Source organism: Numida meleagris, chromosome 7 (assembly GCF_002078875.1).
Source record: "Numida meleagris isolate 19003 breed g44 Domestic line chromosome 7, NumMel1.0, whole genome shotgun sequence".
Classification (NCBI taxonomy): domain Eukaryota; kingdom Metazoa; phylum Chordata; class Aves; order Galliformes; family Numididae; genus Numida; species Numida meleagris.
This window is the reverse complement of record NC_034415.1, coordinates 21591400-21613554: the sequence shown is the minus strand read 5'-3', so window position 1 is coordinate 21613554 and position 22155 is coordinate 21591400. Positions and strand designations below refer to the sequence as shown.

At 48.7% G+C, this 22155-nt stretch overlaps 1 protein-coding gene across 1 annotated transcript; it reads left to right on the top strand.

The window, feature by feature from the left end:
* LOC110402733 (fatty-acid amide hydrolase 1-like) lies at positions 12805–22151 on the top strand. The gene is made up of 15 exons (XM_021405127.1): positions 12805–13152; positions 14200–14313; positions 14574–14717; positions 15012–15145; positions 15689–15895; positions 16344–16384; positions 16932–17056; positions 17249–17374; positions 18104–18201; positions 18571–18670; positions 18950–18990; positions 19434–19473; positions 21162–21270; positions 21583–21728; positions 21818–22151. Exons 1-15 carry the CDS (start codon positions 12976–12978, stop codon positions 21944–21946), a joined length of 1731 nt encoding a protein of 576 aa, XP_021260802.1. The 5' UTR covers positions 12805–12975; the 3' UTR covers positions 21947–22151.

The following is a 22155-nucleotide window of genomic DNA, read 5'->3' as shown; positions in this document are numbered from 1 at the left end:
TCTTATATACAGTTCCCTTAAAATCTGCCGGACACTTCAGCACTACCTGCCATGGCATTATTCCATTTTTCCATCCCCTTGCAGGCAGGCTGCCTGCACGCAGCCATCCCCTGACCCCTCTCCCAGCTCCTGCGCCGTGGGGTGACGCTCCCAAGCGCCCATCTCCCCATTCAGGGACACGATTGTGCTCCCACCGCTGCGCTGAAAGCCCCGTGCGGAGGGGAGGGAAAGAGGGGAGAAGAATCCAAAGGAGCTCTGGCACCCCGGCCCGATAAGAAACTTTAGCCCTATTCAGCGGCTGACAACCGCTTGTAGAATATGATCTTAATCCTGTTTCTAACATTCTTTTGCCGTTCGGCCTCCCTATTCCAGGCTGTATTCTTCTAACCGTCGCTTTAGCAAATCCCCCAAATAGAATTACTGGGGGAGATAAACATCAAAGGGAATTCAAGAAATCTACAGTAGGTTCACACAGTAGGGGAAAGAGGGGCAGGTGGGGGTCAGTGGAAAGGGCTGCCTTTCCCCTTGCCCTCCATCCCTTTCTGGTTGCATTCCTAAAGGCTGCCTTGCTATCTCCACAGAGCGGCCCCATAAACCTGCTTGTAGTATTTATTTTTATTCTTCTTGAGGTTTTTTTTTTTTTTATGTTATTGTTTTCTTTTTCCTTTGGGAGGATGAGAGCTCAGTAGTGCAAAGTGTTCTGCATAGCCAGAGAGGTGGTAGATGCCCCATCCTTGAAGACATTCAAGGTCAGGCTGGACAGTGCTCTAAGCAACCTGATTGAGCTGTGAGTGTCCCTGTTCATTGCAGGGGATTTGGACTGGAAGGCCTTTAAGGGTTCCCTCCAACTCAAATAATTCTATGATTCTATGATTATGTGTAAAGATGACTCCTTCCTTAATAGAGAGGAAGGTGAAGGTGGGAGAAGGACAGAACAAGAAGGGTATTGTGAGACTGTGTAGTGGTTTCCAGGAGATAAAAATCAGATCATCTATAAAAGAATAGAGAGACCTAAACCCAGAGTTCCCACCACCCACATGAAAAGATGAACTTTCAATTAAGAAATGGGGCAGCTTCAACCCCGAGCAACAAAAAGTCTTACTTCTGTTGCCTCTAGGGCCCCATTACATGTGGTTTGGAAAAAATGCTTCTTGGCCATGGCTTTCCTGTTTGTAAAAGGACGCTGGAAATCCTTGTACGCGCAGTGATCCCTTAGATTCACAGCTCATCAACTCCAAGCCGCAAGAGTCCAGCTGGATTGCAATGTATTGTCACCCGTTATCAGGGTATGCACCACGGTAGAGACTTTCCGGCTCTTCTCTCATCCAACTGCATGTCAAAACTTGTTTTGGCCAGTGCAGAAAACCTCTGAATGTAGGGCACTGATGAAGGTGGCCACTTTACAACAGTTGTTTTACTTCCTTTTAACACATGTTGTGGTCTTGGCATCTCACCTCTCCAGAGAAAGGCACGTGGAGAGAGACGGCATTCCACATACTCATCACGTCCAACAAGAGGGGGGAAATCACAAAAAAGACTGTGCCATTTTCAGCCTACACAACCTCTGTTACAGATTTTCAGCGTCACTGCTTGATTTAAGCCATACGATAACCAGGAGGCACTTTTACAACCGTGACAGCCCAAAGGACATGGAGATGCACGATCCCTCTGCTCATCTCTGGTTAGATCTGAAATGGGAAGGCATCTCTGATTTCGAATATATGTTTCAAGGAATTCTCTCATATTCCTTGAGAGAATCCAAAGAAAAATAATGTGAATAATTTGGAAACATTATCCATAAAGAAAAATTATGAATATTGATGTTGTGTTACCCACAGGGAGAAAAGCATAAGGAGCTTCAGACACATACCTCCTCTATGTACATGAAGAGAAGGCTGTTAAAGAGCAGGAATTAAGAAACCAGAATACGTTCCACACTAAGGAATTTATTCTTTGAATTTTGCTTTCAGAGTTTGTTTGTGGAGGTTTTTATGCCCTGTGAGAAGTTCCTAGGTCTCATATCTGTTTGGAATACACCATGTTATTTGATACGTTGGGAACAGCTATTTACTTCTTGCACTTTGTGTGGCCCGAAGACTCAGATATTACTAGATTGTTCCCAAATCTCTGTTTCCAGCTTCATAATCTAGTCTGTCACCCTGCACATCACAAGCCAAAGGACTTCAGTGAATTAACTCCCCCTAGAAACAGGGAATCTATTCTCCCATTTAAGCCTGCCATCAAGGACGAACTTTCCCCACCTCACCTTCAGCAAACTGTTACTGTGGTTAATTACTCTCCTAGTCCATGTTAATCTCTCTATGGGATCCTGTCTCATCCTAAGGCTCGTACCTCCTTCTCGAGTTGCTTCAGATTTCACCCCTGATTGCTGATGGCATCCATTGTCCTTCCTGACTATAAAAAGCTCAGCTAGATCAGTTGCACTGGGAGGCTTAAGTGTTTCCAAGACCATAATGAAAATTCCTTTCTGTAGAAACTGTGACCCAGACATGAAACCCAGCCCTCTGTGGGAGACTTCTAATTTCATAGGAGACAAAAGCCAAGCACACTAAAAAAAAATTGTCACTGGCTTGGAGAAGGGGGATTTATCATTCAGGTGTGAAGTGCTCCATCACCCTTCACACATCGTCTGCCCTGTCTGGACGATGGGAGAACCAATAAGTTTGGTCAGCTTTCAGGATCCAAGGTTCTTTTCTTGTCTCATTCTGCCAGTGTTTATTTTGACTAGAGGCCTAATTTGGGGAAGATCTGGGAGACTGAAAGGCCATGTGCTACAAGCAGTGCACTTGTCTCCGGGGATGAGGTGACAGCAGCCATTCAGATCATGGCTCACTCCACACAGCTGTGCCTGATGGATCGCCCCTAGCTCTGTCCAGGGACAACTGAGCCTTAATGTGCCCTTCCTGGTGGCATCTATCTGAGACAATGTTGTATTTTTATCCAGAAATGTTACTCCCCAAGCTTCACAGCTAGGGACTTCACCAAACTGGTTGGTCACCACACATCACCTGTTTGAGATGGGGCTTCTAGGCAGTGAGAGCTCCTGGGGAGGGCACATCCTGTCCATAGAGATGGCATGTTCAGCCACCTCAACCATCAACTCCATTTGTCATTCTTCACGTGGAAGCTGCATCCACTGGAGACTGCTCTACGTGTCCAAGGAGCACCTCCATGCTTGGCTTGGTTTCAGGATGCATGAGCCCAGCACCAAAACATCTGTCACACAGGAAAGAGTAAAATATCCAGGTATAAACTGCTATTTGATTTCATCCACAACAGTGTCATCTCTGACTTAAGTACAAAAACGTTTCCACGAGGTCTGAGCCTATGGAATAAAGTGGTCTCTTGAAGTCCTTGGCCTCATGTTCCTGGTGTGTATGAAGATTTATGTTCTTGTTGTATGTACTTGTAGCTAATCTGTTGAGGTTGGTGTAACATCAGGAAGCCACAAATGTACAAACAGAATAAGAAGCACAGTATGGGTAACCAGGAGCTTAATAAGGACCAGAAGAACCCTGAGAAGCAGCATGGTAGTACAGTCCCCACACCAATCACACAGCTTTCTGTTTGATAGTCATAATGTACATTTTTTCATGAATTTATAGAATGACCTTTCTGTTATACTCATTATCAAGTAGGGCAAAAAAAGACCACAGTGTTCAATGTGCTGTAGAAATGGGTTACAAATTTGGGCATCAGCTGGTCTGACACGAGGGATACTTTTGTATGGCCAGGCTTAGGACTCATTCTGCATGTTCAGGTTCTGGCTACATCACATCCATGTCTAGATGAGCCCCAGGATTCCCACCACATGCCTGCTCCCCTTAATTCAGAGCCTGGATTTCCAAACAGGATGGTTGGAAGCAGGAGCTGAGGGCTGCAAAGCACCCGTGTGCCACACAGTGTGATCAGAGCCGTGAGGATGTCCTTGTGCTGGGAGGCTCCCAGCCTTTCTCCTCTCCATACCATTGCAAAATCAGCTTCTGGGAGGACTCTGCTTCTCATTTATTTCTCCTGGGCCGGTCCATGCTTCCCCCACTAACCCTGCCAAATTTCAGACAGTTCTTAAAACAGTTCTAGTTAACTGGCTTTTCAATCAGTTTGATCAAAAATGCTCTTGCTAGAAGTGCGGCACACCCGTGTAATCAGGAATTTCCTGCAGGACAGACACTTTCTGAAAAAAGACTGAATTTTCTCTTGGAAAACAATCAGCTCAAAAAACAGAGCTATGTGTCCCCGTAGCCAACATTTTGCTTTTTATTTCTTCCAGAATTCAGAGCAGATTCTTCTCCTCCCCCCAAAATTTCATTCTCATCGAAATATTTCATGGAGAAAAAGCAAACCAAAAGCACTCTGCCCTGGCTCAGAGTTCAAACACATGGGGATTTTCACACAGCCCAGACCCGGGGCTTGGAAATACTCTGGCTTCTTGGCAAAGCTGGTTCACCCAAGCAGCTCAGAGGCACACCTCCAACCAGCTTAACACCAGGCAGGCTAACCCATTTCTAAAGATTTCCAATATAGATCTGCTGAAGCTTTCCTTTCCAGCAAATACTGATTTTTTGTTAGCAGCAACTATCTGAGGGACATACTTCCAGGGCAGGAGATTTCTCCCTTGGTGAACCTCTCGATGACCAAATCATGATTTTCTGCGTGTTACGTTTTCCCCTTTCTCACCACACACCAGCCCAGAGGATCACTGTGATTTATTCGAGCAACAGCGGCACACACAGTGTTTCTTCACCCGACCAGGTTGCCACAAGAGAGACGAGCTTGGCTGCATCCCTCCCTGCTCCTAATGCTGGGAGATTAGATAGGGAAGCCAGATAGCCTGGCTTTGGAAGCAAGCAAATGAACAACTCTAAATGCTTTCCTAGACCCAGTGACCGTAAGTCCTTGGTGGCTGGTCCTTGTGGGATAATGCCAGGAATAGGCATATTAAGCACATGAATGTCAAGTCCTAATTCATCTCTTTAATGTTGTACAGTAGCAGGACTGTACCCCCCTGCTGTGGTGTAATTTCACGCTGAGGAGTCTGATGGGGCTTCCTGCAGACTGATCCTTTATGGATCAGAAAACTCACTTTTCCTTTGTGTTAGAGGGCCGGAGATTATCTTATTAACCACCTCCATGCCAGTGTGGATTAAACACCAGCCTCTGTCTCTTCTGAGGACTCCTGTTTGTGTAGATTTCCCCCTCCTACTGGTTCACACTGCAGAGGTGAAGAACACTAAAAAACCAACTTTCCATCAGCAAGTCTCATACTTACGTAGCAGATGGGCTACTTCGCATTTTCTTGGCTCAGGTGCAACATTGACCTTGCTTGAACACTACACCAGCGTAAGCAGCTTGGGGCACTCACATTAGTGTTCTTGTATTCCCTTTTCAGCCTTTAGGTGATCTGCAGCACCATCAGCCAACTCAGTTCAGACAGTGTCGTGGGACAGCAGGAACCCGTCAGGACATCCCTGTCCCTCCAATGGCATCAGGCACTGCACGTGGGTCTGGAAGGAAGCAGAAACCCCAGCGTGTTCTCAGGGACTTCTCAGATGGGGGATTTTCCAATCGGAGGAGACAAAAGCCTTCTGCTTTCACCTCCCTGAATGATGCCAGAGGGCCACCCTGTAGCCACGTCCCAGCGTGTAACAGGGGATGATAGTCTATAATCTCATTTTCTGGGCTGGCTGCCCTTCTGGTGCCCCTCATGCTCCATGTAAATCATCTGAAGTCTGATTTCTTTGGTACGCAGAGCTGTTCTTCCATCGTCTCCTTCTGACAGGCTCCTGGCCAAGCAGCAAACTTGTCAGCAGAGACAGTCCCTCTCCCACGACAGTACCACCTATCATAGAATGGCTTAGGTTGGAGGGAACCTTAAAGATCATCTTGTTCCAACCCCCCTGCCACAGGCTAGGTTGCCAACCACTAGATTGGTCTTTTGGTTTGATCCCGTATGGCTGCAATGATGCAGTGAGGGCAGGACTCTCATCCACACACAGTTTTGGCAGAATGTGAGCTCCCTTCCAGCTGTGCTCAGTGGATTTCAATTATTTGGGGTGAGGATATTGTTCCTATCTGTTCACATTGTGTCAAGCCATAGACCCAGTGGCAAGTTTCAGCCTTTTTGCAGCTCATGAAAAATAACCTGCTTTTTATCTGCAGCAAATAGCATCGCCTGGGTCTTATCATGGCAAATTCTCTAATGGCTCTCCAAGCATTAAACAGTCCTCACCTGTCTATAGGGCTGTGCTAATCTCTTCCCAGCTGCTATCCTGCTGGAGCAGGGGCTGGTTTTAAGAATTCACTCAGTAATAAGGGCAGTTGGGTTTTCTTTTCTAACACAGGGAAAATAGTGAGAGATTTCTTGGTTTAACTGTAGTGTTATTCTCATTCTGATTTCATTTTACATGGGAGGAAACAAGCACCTCTCTTCTACCCCTGGTTTGCTTTACGGTACAGCAATATGGAAAATGGTCAGCAGCTTGAAACCTTTTCTCACATTCTCCAGGAAGAAGTGAACTATTTCTTTTTTTCTGCAGACAACCTACTTAAGAAATCCTGTGGAGCAAACATGTGACTTGAACCCTTTATTTCTGCATTTACTGCCTGACATTGCTCTCCTCTGCCTGCATGAGCTGGTTCAGGTCAGGGTTGGACCTGGGGCTCTTCTGCCCTTTCCAGCCAAGGATCTGAAGGTGATGGAGGAGGCAAAGTCCCTTATTCTGCCTGGCGCTGCGGGTTTCCCTGAGACTCAGCTTGGACGAAGGACCCTCTCCAATCCTTGAGCCGTCAGATCCCGCAGCAGAAGGGAGGCTGTTTGTTTAGACCTATGTGGGTTAGGCAGCTCAGACTTTATTCTTGCACTTTGATAGGTTCCTAAATGAAAATCCAATAATATTTTAAGCAGAACGAGTTCCCATGAAAGTCATTTCTAAATCGCTCGGCTCATCCTACCTGTCGGCTGGATCCTCCATCCCCACTGCGCTAAGCTGGGTGTAACAGCACTGCTCCCAGTCCTACTCCCCTGTGCTGAATCCGGCCCCACCGGGACAGCACCCGCTCCACTGCTTTAATGAACATGTAAATAGATGGGAGGCTTCTGGGCAGGGTGACCCTCCCGTCAGGAAGTTCTCCAAAGCAGCTCGGAGAAATAATACTTTATTCCTGGCCGTGCAAATAACTGATAGGGACTGGCTAAGAAGGGTTCATGCAAATACTCCCGAATTAAGCTCCGTCTGAAGTGAGAAAGGGAAGATGATAAACACACCCGGCTTTAAAACTGCAAAATATGCTTTGCAGGCATGAAACCGGAGCAGTAACAAAACTATCTGACATCATATTAAACAGCAAAGCATTTCTTATTCTCAGGGCTGCAGTTACCTAAAACCAGAGTCCCATTAAAGAGTCCTAACTATTATTTACATTTCTAAATCTTAAAACCATTAACAAAAGCCACTTAATTCAATTACTTTCCCTGGGCACCGATGCTATTACAATATTGTCACGAAGCTGAGTTTCTCTCTTTTCTTAATTCATTCCTCTTTTCTCTGCACTGAGTGCCTCCCCCCCTTCCCCGTCTCCCTCTCCCCAATGTCATTGTGTAGAACTAATGGGGTAAACTGAAATGGTATCTGTCCTCATTGACAGGTTTATGAGAATTTAATAAAGCGTGGCGCGGATAAAATGAGATATTACAAGGCCACACAAAGCTGATTGACTTCTCCACGTCAGCATTTTTATTTGGTTATTTATTTATTTCTTCTCTACGCAGGGGTGATCTCACCAGTCCGGAGGAGATGAGGGGAAAGGACAATGCGGAGGAACAGGAAGGACCAATTGATCAATCGACTTCTTCATTGTGAACATGGGCCCTGATGCTCTTTGCCCATCGCTGGGAAGATAGCCCCTCCTGCACTCCCTGTGCCTGCACACCAGCGACTGCTCCCTTCTATTGGGGGTCTGCACTGCTTCATCATCAGTGGTGTGAACTGAGCCTCCAGTTGTGCTGGCACCAACACTCAGCCTGGATGGGGCAGAGCGGTGCTGTGAGAGCTGTGTGTCCCTAGAGGAGTGACATATGGAACAGTGTTAAAATGGTCCCTCTGCTCCCACCTGGTGGGCACGGCCCAGACCCAGAGCACCCAGAGCCAGCTGGTGCACGGCAATCACAGCCCATAACAGGACTTGGTGTGTCCCCAAGAAGAAGGATGCTGCCAACCAGTTCTAGCAAGGCACTGGGATGCTCTGCACCTCAGCTTCCCCTCCTGCCCCATGCCCATCCTATCTGTGTAATGTGAATTGCAGAACACTCGCAGGTCTGCACAATCAAATCTCCTCGCCCAGACTTCTGAGAAAATCAATGTGAATATGTAAATGTGTTTCCTCCCATCCCATGGCACACAGGGAGAGCTGGAAATCCGGCGGTGCAATAACTGGCTGTCTGTCTCCCTCTCCTGGTCTGCTCAGAAAGCAGAGCTCAGAAGAAAAAAAGTAAAGAAGGAAAAAAAAAGAAAAAAGAAAAATGCGGGATCTGTGTTTTCCACGCAAGGAAAACCAGGATACTGGTGACCAAGGAGGTCTGGGCTCAGCCCAGCCACACTCAGAGATGCACCAGGACCGTGCTTACAACTTTGGATGCCATTTAAATTTTGATCCCAAACTATGGAATAACATTTTTCTGGAGGAAGGCTGTCAGGATTAAATGTGAGGCTGCTCCTGCTAGACTCAAAACTAGGTTTCGCATGGAAACAATTTTAGCCATTTCCCTCTTTCTGCAATACGTGGTCAGACGGCTGGCAGAGATGCTTTTGCAGGCACTGCACTGGATTCAAGGCATGATCCTGGGCACAACAGTAAATCCTCATTGTCACAGTGCTCAGGTCTCTTAGCACTGTCCATTTGCAGGATCAAGCCCTGCAGAGATGTCCTGTGTAGCAAAAAAATTCCAGGTTTGGATGGAGCAAGAGCAAATCTCCCACCATTTTATATGAGCACTTCAAATCGCCTGAAATCAAAGCATTTCTCCCCTCAAACCTTGGGCTGTCCCATCAACACACAACTCAGAAAAGAGCCTTCTGCTTCATTCCGTGCTCCTTGCAAATCGAGGGCACAACGCAAGTTTTTAGGGAGCAAAAGACTCGCGAGAGGCCGATTTCCACCGGGCCAGCAGCTCAATCCTGCTCTCTGGTGGCTCATACCCGAAAGGCCAACTGCATCCAGCAGCGCTATCTTCCCGAGCACCGTGTTTCCCCATGGGGGAGATCTGTGCGCTCCTTTCTTTATTAATTTAGCTTAAGATATAGTTCAAAAAGAGATGGAGATCATTAAAGGTTTTGAGATTTGCCAATTGCCTCACAACCCGTCCAACAGCCTTTTCAGGGCTATCTATACATCCCCCAGTATTGTGCCTCCTTACTGAATCACAGAATCACGGAATATCCAGAGTTCTGCCTCTGCTGTGCCCACCACCACCATCGGGCTCCCAGAGCTGGGAAACCACTGCTTGTGGTCCCAGGAATGGGTTCATCAATTCAACACGCCATGAGGCAGCATCTTCGTGAATTTGATAGGACGAGAGCAAATGGCCTCAAGTTGCACCAGGGGAGGTTCAGCTTGGATATGAGGAAAATTAGTGGTGATGCGCTGGCACAGGCTGCCCAGGGAGGTGGTGGAGTCACTGTTTCTGGAGGTGTTCAAGGAACGTGGAGATGTGGCACTGAGGAACATGGTTTAGTGGGCAACACTGGTCATAGGATGGTTGGACTGGATGATCTTAGAGGTCTTTTCCAACCTTAATGATTCTATGATTCTGTGATCCCTTGAGGCCAGAGGAGCATTTGGCCATTTTCTCCATGTTGCCTTCAGTCTGTCCAGTCTTCAACATAGCAATGACCCCCTATGCTTTGCTCTGTAACGTGCACTAAAGAAGGGGCCAAACTTGACCATCCTTCATCAGCTTTTCTGCTCTGGCTCTGCTTCCCTTCCCAAATCACGAGAGGTGCTCAACACATAAACATATGTAAATCTGTGGCAGTATATCCGCAATAGCCCCCTATCTCCTGCTCTCCTCCTCCCTCCGAGCTGCTGGAGTAATTACAGTGTAGCAGTGCCAGCACCAAGAATTTCTGCTGATGAATGCACTCAATCTAAACACAGTTTTATGTATCATTAATTCCTTTAGCATTCAAAAAAATAACTTTTTTGATGGCAGATAATACTGTAATCACTCACAATTGCCAACACAATTATCTTCATTCAGCTGTGTAAAACAACTACTGGAGTAATTTTAGATGCTTAAATATTTTTCTCTCCTTTTTTTTTTTTTCTCCTTAGTTTTTAATGTTCACATGTTCACATGCAAAGCCATTTGGATTTGGGTTGTTGTAAAACAGGCACTGCTAGAAATGAGTCCTCACTCCTTCATTTGTGTGGGGAGGAGGTTTTCAGAGCCTCACCCCAGCGCTTTCAAGGTGCGCTGTTTGCTTAAGGAGTATGAAACAACCCCAGAGATCTCCCAAAGAATCATAGAAGGATTAAGGTTGGAAAGATCACTAAGATCATCTAGTCCAACTGTCAAAGGACATCCCTGATCCTGGGGACCTCGCTGTTGGGATCTGTTCAACCTTTCCTTCCTTCCCACCAAGTGACCATGCAATAGCTGCTCCATACTCAATACAGAACAGCGGACTGGACATGAGAACCACTTCCCAACATCCCATGCCCCTTTCAAGCTGAAAAGCTCCATAATTTGGCATGGCAGATGCATGCACCTGCACCTATTTGCTGTGTTTCCCACCTGAAAGTCACCTCGGCTGGAAATAAGGGGACAAGGGAAAATGTTTTGCAAATCATGTGATCTGTAGTGGTGATGGGAATACAGTGAACAGCCCTTTTGTTCTCCCAAGCCAGTGAGTTAACTAAGTAGTGAGCCAGCTACTGATCCCCACTCTGTCCACTGTGGGCAAGAAGCAAGTGCCTGAGGAGCAAAAGCATCTTCTACTGGTAGAGGAGTCTTCTACAGGTAGAGTTGTGTACAAACTGAACACCAAGGGTGTCACCAAGTGGATCATTTGGTTGAAACATGCCATTTACTAGCAGAGAGAGAACTGAAGAAGACAGACCACTGTAAATGTAGCTTGGATCTGATTGCAGAGGCCCAGGCCCTGGGAAGGAGGATTGGCAGCTGGTGGTGCGTGCTTAACTGCTGGAAGCAGCCTGAAAGCAATTGGGTGAAATGGGAGAATGGTAGTGTGTGTGTTCCTGGTAACAGAGAACTATTGCTCATTGCTTCTTCAGATAAAAAGGGCAGTGAGTGCAATCAGTCAAGGACAGCAAACAGGAGATGCCGCTTCCTGTAGTGTGTGGATATGCTGTGGCCCTCCTGCTGCAGGACACTGCCAATGCCAGAGCTGGATTGCTTCACCCAAGAAATATCTATCTGCACATGCACACAACTATTTCTCACTAAAACTTGACAAGCCAGACATCTCCAGATGCCAGGAGATGGCGTCAGAAAACATTCTTGCGTGCTTACTCTGCCCTTGGTGTCTGCTCTCGGTCGCTGTCTGACCAACCAGTCCTGCCAACGGCTTGCGGTGTGCATTTCTGTCCCTCCCTTGCTAAACACAGGGCTATAGCACCGCTGGGGCTTGGTGACCCCCAGGGCAGTAGGGGAGATGCAGGGGCGGGATCCATCCTAATATCTATCATCCCAAAGTTTGAACTTTGCTGCTGTGTATGGACATAAAAGCAGACCCCGCCATCCTGGTGCCCTGGGAGCAGTCTGCATGGGAGTGCAGTGCCCTGGGGAGCTCACGTTGTTCTGTGATCCTCTGAGCCCCACGTTCTGAAAGGGGGAGGGGAGAAAAGGAAAAGAATGAGGGGAAAAAAAACACAGGGTCTAGGAAACAAAGGCTATTCTTGCATGTAATATGCTTGACCCACATAAACAAGGAGCTGCTTGTCCTCAGACAGAGAGCAAGAAGCTGTAAGCAACGAGTTAAGAGAGCTGACTATTCCCAAGGCTGAATATCGCCATCTGCAAAGCCAGTGCCAGGACTCCGTGCATATGAGGCTGCATTTCAGCCCAGGGCAGCTGTGCCAGGGCAGCCCTGACAGCCTGGAGGCTGAGGGAAAGCAGGTGGCCTGAGCCACAACAGCAGGAAGCTGGGGCTGGGGACGTGCAACCCTCCATGGTGTTCTCTAGCTCAGCACTGCGTCTGCTGGAGCTGGCTTAGGCACAGCGGGTCCTGCTGGGAGGCAGCAGGAGAGAGAAGATAGTCCAAACCCTTCCCAGCAGGTTCTCCAAACTGAAATATTTGGGCATGAACTTTCGCAAACAGTGAGGAATTGTGGGTTTTTTTTTTGTTTTTTTTTTTTGTTGTTGTTGCTGTTTTGTTTTTGTTTTTAAAGACAGACCCGAGGAAGGCCAGTGAGAAGGTAGAGGTGCTGGAGCTCCCCTCGAACCCGAGCGCAGGGCCTCAGCAAGCACTGCCTGCGTGAGTAGGGACGCTGCTTTCCGCTGGAGGCTGCAGCAGTGAGCAAAGCACAGCACCACGCCGTGCTCTGCTCGCCCTGAAGCAGACGGTTGGCACGATAACTGTCTTTTTTTTCCCCTCTTTTCTTCACACGGAACACCCCCCCACACCCCACCCCACCCCCCACCCCCGCTCTCTTGGTATGCTCAGCCAAGGTTACAGCCAGACAGCTGATAAGTCGCAGCGAGGCGGTTAGACACACATCCTCCCCAAAACAAAGCAAGAGCAGCGCACCTTATCAGAAAGACAACCGCACGGGTCTAACCGGAGCCCTCCCCGCTGCCCAACCTTGCGCCCAAGCAGCGAAGCGGTTAATTCGCTCCGCAGGACCCAGCCCGCCCTGCCAGGCGGTCCTCCCCGGGTTTTCCTCCCTCCTCCCCACCTCCGCGGGCAGCCCGGGGCCGGCGGGGCGGGGAGCGGCATGCGGGCGGCCGTGCCTTCGCTGCCCGCCGTACTGTGCGGCTCGGCCGGGCTCCTGCTGCTGCTGCTGCGATGGCGGCGCTGGAGGGGGCTCTGGAGGAAGGTGAAGGAGGCTCGGGAGAGGCAGGAGAGAGGCTTGGAGCAGATGGACAAGGCTGTGCGCGCCTTTCGGCAGCAGGTGGGTGCAGGAAGCTGCGTTCTCCCCGCCCCAAGCAGGGTTCGGGTGGATGGGTTCCCCTGACCCCGCGTGTGCTGGGGACAGGGAGAGCGCAGGGCTTCCTTCCCTCGGGCTGATGGGCAGAAGTGCCTGCAGCTTCTGGGCAGGTGCCTGGGAGGGAGGATCCTGGATCCTCACCTGCAGGTATTATTTTCTTTAAAACGCTGTGTGCCCGCACCCCGCAGAAATGTGGCAGGAGCCCCGCTGATGAGCGTGGCGGGGTGGGAGGGAAGGGCTGCCCGTACCGTGGGGGGTGAGTGCAGGAGTCAGCAAAAAGCAGCTCGCAGCAGCAAGAGGAGGAAAATCCCAACGCCACGTTTGAAAGCGCTATTTCTGCCTCCTGGCCTCATCCGCCATGGTTTTTATGCTCAGCCCGCTGCTCGTTAAGGAGCTGTAGGAAATGGGAGAGGCCGTGTTTTCTAGCAGAGGCCAAAGTACAGCGGCACGGTGCGACCCAAGGACAGCTGGCTGGCTGTGGGGGCTGCTCGCCGCAAACCCAGATCCACGCCGTGCCCTGCGGTCCCGTCCAGCTGCCCGGCTTGTGGTTCGGAGCCCAGCATGAGGGATGAGTCTGGTGATCATCCCTGCTGGGGAGATTTCTGCTGGCCCCAGATGAACTCCCTGCATTCAGCCAATTTGTGTGGTCCCTTGGTGATGGCAGCAGCCCTGGCACCGTGCTGTTTTCATTTTTTGCTGGAACGATATCTAAGAATGTGGCCAGTTCCCCCCACAGTTCAGCAAAACGTGTCACGGAGCAGCTCCCCCAGGGCCCAGCTGAGACCTGTCTGAACACAGCAGAGCCAAGGAAGACTGAAGACTGAGCCAGTCTGGCTGGGAAGACAGGAAAGTTTGGGTTTCTGCTGACTCTGTGGGTTTCATTCCATTACCAGCCGCAAATATTACGTCTGACCACTGAACAGCTTGTATTTTTAGGATGGAATACAGCAGGTGCCGGGGAAGAGGAGGACCCCATCAGCTGACCCTAACCCTGTTCAACTTTTCCCATAGCATCCCTCGGTGAACATGGTCTCCATCCTCTCTCTGTCTTTGCCGGAGCTCTCCAAGAAAATCCAGGATGGTTCCCTCCCTCCGGAGCACGTCTTCTATGCCTACGTGGGCAAGGTGAGGGCTGGGTGCCTGGTGTCATGGCCCTGGGTTTGGTTTGCAGCGGTGAGCTGAGCACCTGTGTAGCCCACGCCTTCCCGAGGGCAGGTGTTGGGGTTTGGCATGAAAGCTTCTTGGCAAAGAACAAAAAGGGCTTCTCTGATGCCAGCTGGGGAGATGGGGAAGCAGGAAGAGGCAAGTATGCTTTTCAAAATGTACAACCACTTTCCAGCACCGCGGGCTGTGTCTCACGTATGGGCTTTGTCTCCTTTCCCAAGGCCCTCCAGATCGCCAGAGAAACAAACTGCATCACGGAGTACATGCAGGAAAGCGAGATCCAGCTCCAGCACACAAAGCCTGGGGAGAAGAAGGGTTTGCTCTATGGGGTGCCTGTCAGCATCAAGGACTCCATCAACTGCCAGGTACCACAAGCACAATGTGACCAAGGTTTGAAATTCGGTGGAGGGAGGAGATTTATCCTCAGCATCATGTCATAGCTGATGCAGAATGCCCCTGGCTGTAGTGGGTGATAGGATTTGCTGCCTGTCTCCCACACAAGCCAATGGAGAAGGCTGGTTGGATTTTGTTAGCAATACACCACGCAATGTGTGCGTTCTGGATGGTGTGTGCACACGCTTTTAGATTTAGATAAAAATACGGGGCATGGGGGAAAGTGCAATCCTGCATTTGGAAACCTCGTTGTACTCTGCTCCCAGGGCCATGACTCCACGCTGGGGTTTGTGAAAAACATCGATAAGCCCGTGGCAGAGGACAGCGTGCTGGTGCAGGTGCTCAAGAGACAAGGGGCAATTCCATTCGTGAAAACCAATGTTCCCCAGTCCCTCATCAGGTACATGAGCAGCCCCAGGGCTGGGTTTCTGTCAAGTCTTATTCTCACTTCTTTTTAAATAATGACCCCATCATAAGATGGCTTGGGTTGGATTGGAGGGGTCCTCCAAGATCATCTAGTTCCAACCCTGCCCTTCTTTCCTGTGCTAGGTGTTTTGAAATCACTTTTTTTTTTTCTTTTAATCTCATTAACCCCTCAGTGGCAGTCCTGGCAGGGCCAGTGCGAATGCACATTCATGGAAGAGGAAGCTAAAGTTAAAAAGTTAAAAAAGTTAAAGTTAGCTAGTTAAGCAAAATACCTTAAATTATCCTGCCCCCAAACCTGCTGTTGTGTCTGCCAAGACTGCTCACAATGTTACTGGTATGGGGTGAGGTCAGGTGTGCTGTCCTGCTCGCGTCCCTCTGCCCTGCCAAGTGACCGCCAGTAGAGCTGTTCTGGGGACAACTTGTCACATCCTGCCCATAAGGGGAGGGAAGGAGTGACCAGGTTCTGCGTGAGCAGATGTCTGTGCTCCCCTCATTTACAGGCTCTCTGTCTCTCTAGCTATGATTGCAATAACTTAATCTTCGGTCAGACGTGCAACCCTCTGCTCTACACCAGAACTCCTGGAGGCTCCTCTGGTGGAGAAGGGGCACTTATAGGAGGAGGTGGGTCCATCCTGGGCTTTGGCACGGATGTAGGAGGGAGCCTGCGTTTCCCTGCTGCCTTCTGTGGGATCTGTGCACTCAAACCCACCGGGAACAGACTCAGGTACTGTGAGTAATCATACGATCATAGAATGGCTTGGGTTGGAAGGGACGTTAAAGATCATCGAGTTCCAACCCCACTGCTGCAGGCAGCGTTGCCAACTACAAGCTGTAATCTCTCAGGGTGACCACCACCACCTGTTTTGCTGTGCTGGGATGCTCCTGCTTCTGTGGGCAAGGGGAAACATGGGAGGTACCAGGAAGGGCTCACTTCTCCCTCCTACCCAGATGTTTTCTGGGGGAGGGAAGCATCATTTCCCCCACTACAGAGACAGTGGAACACCTGCATGCTAAGAGCGTATAATTTTGCTGATGGGTCAGACATCAACCTTTCTGGCCTAGGTTGGGTGTTTCTTGGGCTTCCCCTTCAGCCAACCTCAGCATCTGCAAAGGGAGGGCATTGTGTTCCCTTCTCTGAAAACTCAGTGGCTGTTTTTTCTTTCTCTTTGCAGCAAAAAAGGAGTCATTTCTGGTATCTCAGGGCAGAAGTCAGGTAGGAACTGGCAGTTGCCCTACAAGGAGGGGAGAAAGGCAGGGTTGGGAAGGACTTTGAGCTATCAAGGGTTGGCTTCTCCAATGTGTTCAAAGAGAAAAGCAGGTTCCTTTTCAGGGACTTTTTCAGAGAGCCACCCACATACCCACCTCTGGAGAAGCATGCTGGAATATGCATGAGTTGTGTGTTACACAAAACCAGATATACCCTCTAGCCCTCCAGCTTGCTGTGATGTCTGCCACAGCTTTGTGGGAGGTGGGATTAGTGAATGGATGTCTTGGAAGGATGTCTTGTGTTGTGATCCATGAAGATTTTGTTTTACTTTGTAAGCCATGCAGTGGAGACGTATTGTTGGATAAATTGTTGGATAACAACTGTGGGTCTGTAGCCATGGGCCTGTTGGTGGGGGGGGACCTATAGGCACCTCCAGCCCTGTTTTCTAATAGGAACTGCTGCTAACACTAAACTAAGTCAGAATGATGCCAAGAGGAGGACATGTCCCTTGAAAGACCCTCTGCCATAAATGCTGTCTCCTGGTTTCCCCCAGTGACCGCGGCTGTGGGGCCAATGGCGAAAGATGTGGAGAGCCTGGCACTGTGCATGCGAGCGCTTCTCTGCGAGGACATGTTCAGTCTGGACAGCACTGTTCCTCCCCTTCCCTTCAATGAAGAGGTAAGGGACCTGGCAGGGCATGAAGGACTTTGATGAGAGCTGTTGTTCATTAGGCAAGGCGTCAGTGGCTTGCCAACCTACCATGTAATGTGGTTAGGTATGATTGTGAGATAAGTGCTTTCCAGCCGTGCATCGTGTGTGTGCTATTGGCTCCTGACATCCTTTCAGCTGGAGCTTTTCCTTGTTCTGCAGGTGTATTCCAGCACGCGGCCCCTCCGCATAGGCTATTACGAAACAGATTTCTTCACCATGCCGAGTCCTGCCATGAGACGTGCCGTTCGGGAGACGAAGCAGCTCTTGGAGGAGGCTGGCCACACGGTAGGGTGTTGCATGAACCCAACAGTCGTGCTTCAGCTTTGCTTCCTTTTGGCTTCAGGACCCAGGAGTGACCATAGAGCACATTTGTCAGGGAAGGGGCCTTCAAGCCATTCAACTTCCTAATATCCAACCTGAAATGTTGTGCGAAGAATTTCCACTCAGAAGGAGTGATGATGCATTGGAAAAGGCTGCCCAGGGAAGTGGTGGAGTCACTGCCCCTGGAGGTGTTTAAGGAGTGGGTGAATGTTGTACTTAAGGACATGGTTAATGGGTAGTATTGGTAGTAGATGGACGATAGGGCTAGATGATCTTAGAGCTCTCTCCCAGCCTTAATGATTCTAGGATTCTATGAACATTCATAAATAAACTCATTTCACCTCTTTTGCATGATGTCCTTTGGCAAGCAGTTCCACAGGTGTACTGCACGTTGCATGCTTGGAAAGCCACCTACTGGTTTTTTATCTGGAAACCAGGACCCATGGAGAAAATAAAGGGGCAGTTGCAGATGGCAGCTCTCCTGTAGCCAAGTGGTCCTTGTGCTCTCTGTCCTTCACCACTGGTTTTGGAGAGTTCTTTTTGCCCTGGGGGTGGTTGGACATCAAATGGCTGAGCCTATCCTGGAGGGATGTCCAAAGGAGCCCAGCTTGGGCCTTTGCAAGCCCTTGTTGGCTTTTCCCATGCAGTTTGGTTGTGCCTGCACCACTGACACCTCATCCATTGTCCTTCCAGCTGGTGCCCTTTGAACTTCCAGACATGGACTATTTGACTTTTAACTTCTGCTTCAGGGGAATTTTTGCAGATGGAGGTGTCTCCTTTCTCAAGAAATTGTAAGTATAACCCAGAATGGCTTATGTAGTTGGTGCCTGTCTGTGGAAGTCCTCCTTAGGGGTCTGGCCAGCATCTGGACTTGGGCAGTAGATCTACTAGATGTAGACAGTAGCTGATCTGCAGAGGGATTTACTGGTCAAGAGATTCAGGTGAACTTTGGCTCTGTTTGAGACTGCTACCAGCCTTGGCAGATCAAAGGAAACTGGGTGTGGAGCCTATAAAACCCATGGGAAACAAGGGAGCCCAGAGGAAAGGAGAAAACCTTCTTGTCACTTAAATATGCTATTTAGAGGAGTTGGTCCTGTGCAAGTTGATCTGCTGTAATTGCTTCCTGATACTGTTCATCTAAACACCCTCTTCTCTTTCAGTGAAGGGGAGCTGGAGAAAGGCAGCTTCAGGATATTCTTCTGGTTGATGAAGTTGCCAAACTGGCTAAAAACTCTCCTGTCCTGGATTACCAAACCCTTTGTAAGGTGCACTTCTTCCTAGCTTAGATGAAGTCAAGCAATAAGTGTCTCCCATTGCAGTAAGAATTTACCGGAGGGAATTCTCCAGGCTTTGCATCCTGGCTGTGTTTAGACACATCTCCAAACTGGAGTGACACTGTTTCTGTCCTCCTCTCCCCAAATTGGGGAGAAGCCACAAGTCCTGCCTCAGCACTGAGTCAATGGCTTGCATTTGTGATGGGGATGTCTGAGAGGACAGAGCTGGGATTAATGTAAGCTATTTTCTTTATTACTTTGTCAGGTGCCTCGGTTGTCAAATGTCATAAGAAGTATGAGAGCAAAGTGAGTAAATGCCAAATGTGAATGTTTGAGTTTCTCTTCTGGAGAGCTTGTTTTGCTGTGTTAGGGATACTTCCCCAGCTGCATGCATCTGAGAATATACAAGGGAGGGAGCAAACTGAGAGCAGTTTATATTAGTGTCATAACTAACCCTGCAGAGTTTTGCCAACTGTTCTAGTGCTGAGGATGGAAATAAGGGTGGGGACTCGCAGCCTCTTGCTTATGAACTGGATGAAGCCTGCAGGAGTGAAATGTACTGGTACTGGTTAATGCAGCTGTCATGCAGTGAGGGGAAAGCAAGGGCTTTGCCGAAGTCCTCCCTTGGCTGCAGCTCCAGGAGTAGAGCTAACCAGTGTCTGTCTGCTGTTTGATGCTTTCCCCTGTCCACAGAGCTGCTCTGTGCAGTACCTCACGCTAACTTGCATTGGTTTTGCTTCCTTTTTCAGTACAGTGGAAGAACTCTGGAGTCTTCATCATGAAATTGAGGTAAAGCGTGGGTATCCAACCTTTCGGCTTGCCTGGGCCACACTGAGTGAAAAGGAATTGTCCTGAGCCACATATAAAGTATATAATAGAGTTAAGCTATAGAATTGGTAAACTTTTTTTTAGTATATTTTTTATTAAAATATAAAAAAAAGAGCAGCCAAAACATAAAAGTAGTGGGATATTTGACTTAGTTTTCGTGAAGCTACTACATCAGGCTGGTTCCGTGGAAGTGGCTGCAGGTGTTAGTGAGCTCTCAAGGTGTTCATTGGAGATTTTTGATGAAGTACAGGAAGGGTAAGAATTAAAATATTCAGTATTTCAAATATGACATTTTTTTAGCAGTCTTGAAGCCTGTTCTCAAATAGAAAAATATGTTCATATTTTTCGCTGTTCACAGGGCTGGGTTTAGCCAATGTATTGAAATGCATACGATTATTTGCAATAACTTATGCTGGCCATAATTTAAGTTTCATGTTGAACACTGTTATGGTTTGAAACATCACACAGATAAGTTGATTTTCACCAGGAAGACAGATGTGTAACTCATTTAAACGAGTGGTCAGATCCCTCAGAAATGCTAATGAGCCATTTTAATCTTCATGTTCTGGCACAGATTTTCCTTTTGATTCCATAAAGGATTTGATTCCGTTTCACAAATCATAAAATGCGTGTAGTGTTTTACCCCAGCTTAGCCACCTTCCTTTAGAAAAGTGAGTGATGTCCCCATAACCAGCATCCATACCTTTAAGGAATTCCTGGAACTAGCAATGAGCCAGTCCCTTGGTCTTGGTGGAGTTACAGCTTTGATGACAATTTGTGTGACATTATCCATCGTTAAAGCTTTTACACACAGATTTTCTTGGTGTGTGATGCAATGATATTTCATCACATGTGAGTTGCTGGCAGCAATTGCATCATCTCTTATTAATTTTATAAGTCTCTCTTTTTTAACAACCACTGCCATCAGTAGCTATGCCAGATATGTCGACAAAGGTTAAATAAAATCACTTTAATTTTTTTTTTCTGCTTCATACAAATCAAGAGATTTATTGTGCCTTCTAAAAGCACCAAAGAAGCCATTTCTTCAGTGACACTATATTCGTTACCAGTACCTCCAATAGAAGTGGCACGTGGAGCTGTACCTGTAGCGTCAGTTCTTTCATCTGTCACCAAAGCATAAAATTTGTCGTTAGCAGCTTTACTTCCCAAATTTCGATTCTCTTTCTTCATTCACAGTTTTTCTTTTTTTGGGTTCTGTTTTCTTTTGAAATGCCATTAGATGGGTTGAAATATTACTATTGGTAATCATATTATTATTAGTAATTGCAGCTATGCTCTTCGAGTGGTACAAGGGCATGTAATGTGCAAGACACACAGGTTTTGATTTAACTGAGTTTGTGATGGGTGTGAGAGGTGGGGTTAGCACTGCACTACGCCCTTCCCTTGTCCTGTTTTCAGCTGAGACAGCATTAATAGCACACTGATGTTGTTGCCATGTAATGGGTACACTAGGCCAGGCTTCTCAGTGGAGAAGAGCTGCCATGGCTCCCAAAAAGTCACTGGATTTTAGGATCAGGCCTGATGTAGTTCACCCCACAGCCGATGGAGCTCAGCTGGGAGCCCAAGGAGAACCTCAACCATGGGACAGTGCATCTGCCCCACTGACTACTGGTGTGTTTGCTCCGCAGGAGTCTTGCCACCAGTTCATCACCCAGTGGAAAAGGCTGAATCTGGATGTGATGCTGTGTCCCATGCTGGGCCCAGCTCTCCGTATTGGTTACCCAACAAAGCTCTCAGGTAGGACTGCCTGGTTGACCCCAAGCCATAGCCTCCCTGCCAGTGTAAATGGGAAGCATTCCTCCTCCTCCCCTCGCTTCCCCAAGGCATTGGGCAGCAGTGGGAAGAGCTCAGCTCTTGGGCAGCTGGGCTCCAGGACAACCACCCTGGTGTGTGCAGGAGCGAAGGGGCAGGCTTCCATCCTGCAGCCACTGAGTTCCCAGTGCAAACGCCTGTTAACTGGAAGTGGTGCTGGGTGTTCACATGTGCTGTGGTCACAGACAGAGAGGGAAGGTTGTTTTTTCCTGCTGCTGTGAGCTCCTTTTCCCCCAGTGGCAGTCAGCTACACCATGCTCTACAACTCCTTGGACTTCCCAGTTGGCGTCGTCCCTGTCACGATGGCAACGGATGAGGATGAGAAGGAGCTGAAGAATTACCAGGGCTATTTCCGAGACTGGTGGGACCGGACCCTGGCAACGGTGAGTTGTGCCAGGTCCCCTGGGGGTGCAGGGATCCCCATCCCATCTCTGCCACATCCCCTACCCTCTCCCTTCTCTTTCTGCCATAGGCTTTTAGCAGTGCCGAGGGGATGCCGGTGGCCGTGCAGTGCGTGGCCTTGCCATGGCAGGAGGAGCTGTGCCTCCGGTTCATGAAGGAAGTGGAGACGCTTGTCATGAAGAAAAACATGATTGTCTGAGTCCTCACACTCACCCAGAGCAGGATTTGAGCTAAGAGCGGTGCAAGCTGCCCTCACATCCCACCTGCCCGCAGGACCGGCGTTCCCATCCGTGATGATGTGCTGGTGGATCGGGTGGCTGCCAGCTTTGGGGTGACTGGAAAAGTGAGATGAGGTCAAGTGTTTCCACCAATTGTCCCAATACAGTGATCTTTGTTAGCGGAAAGTCT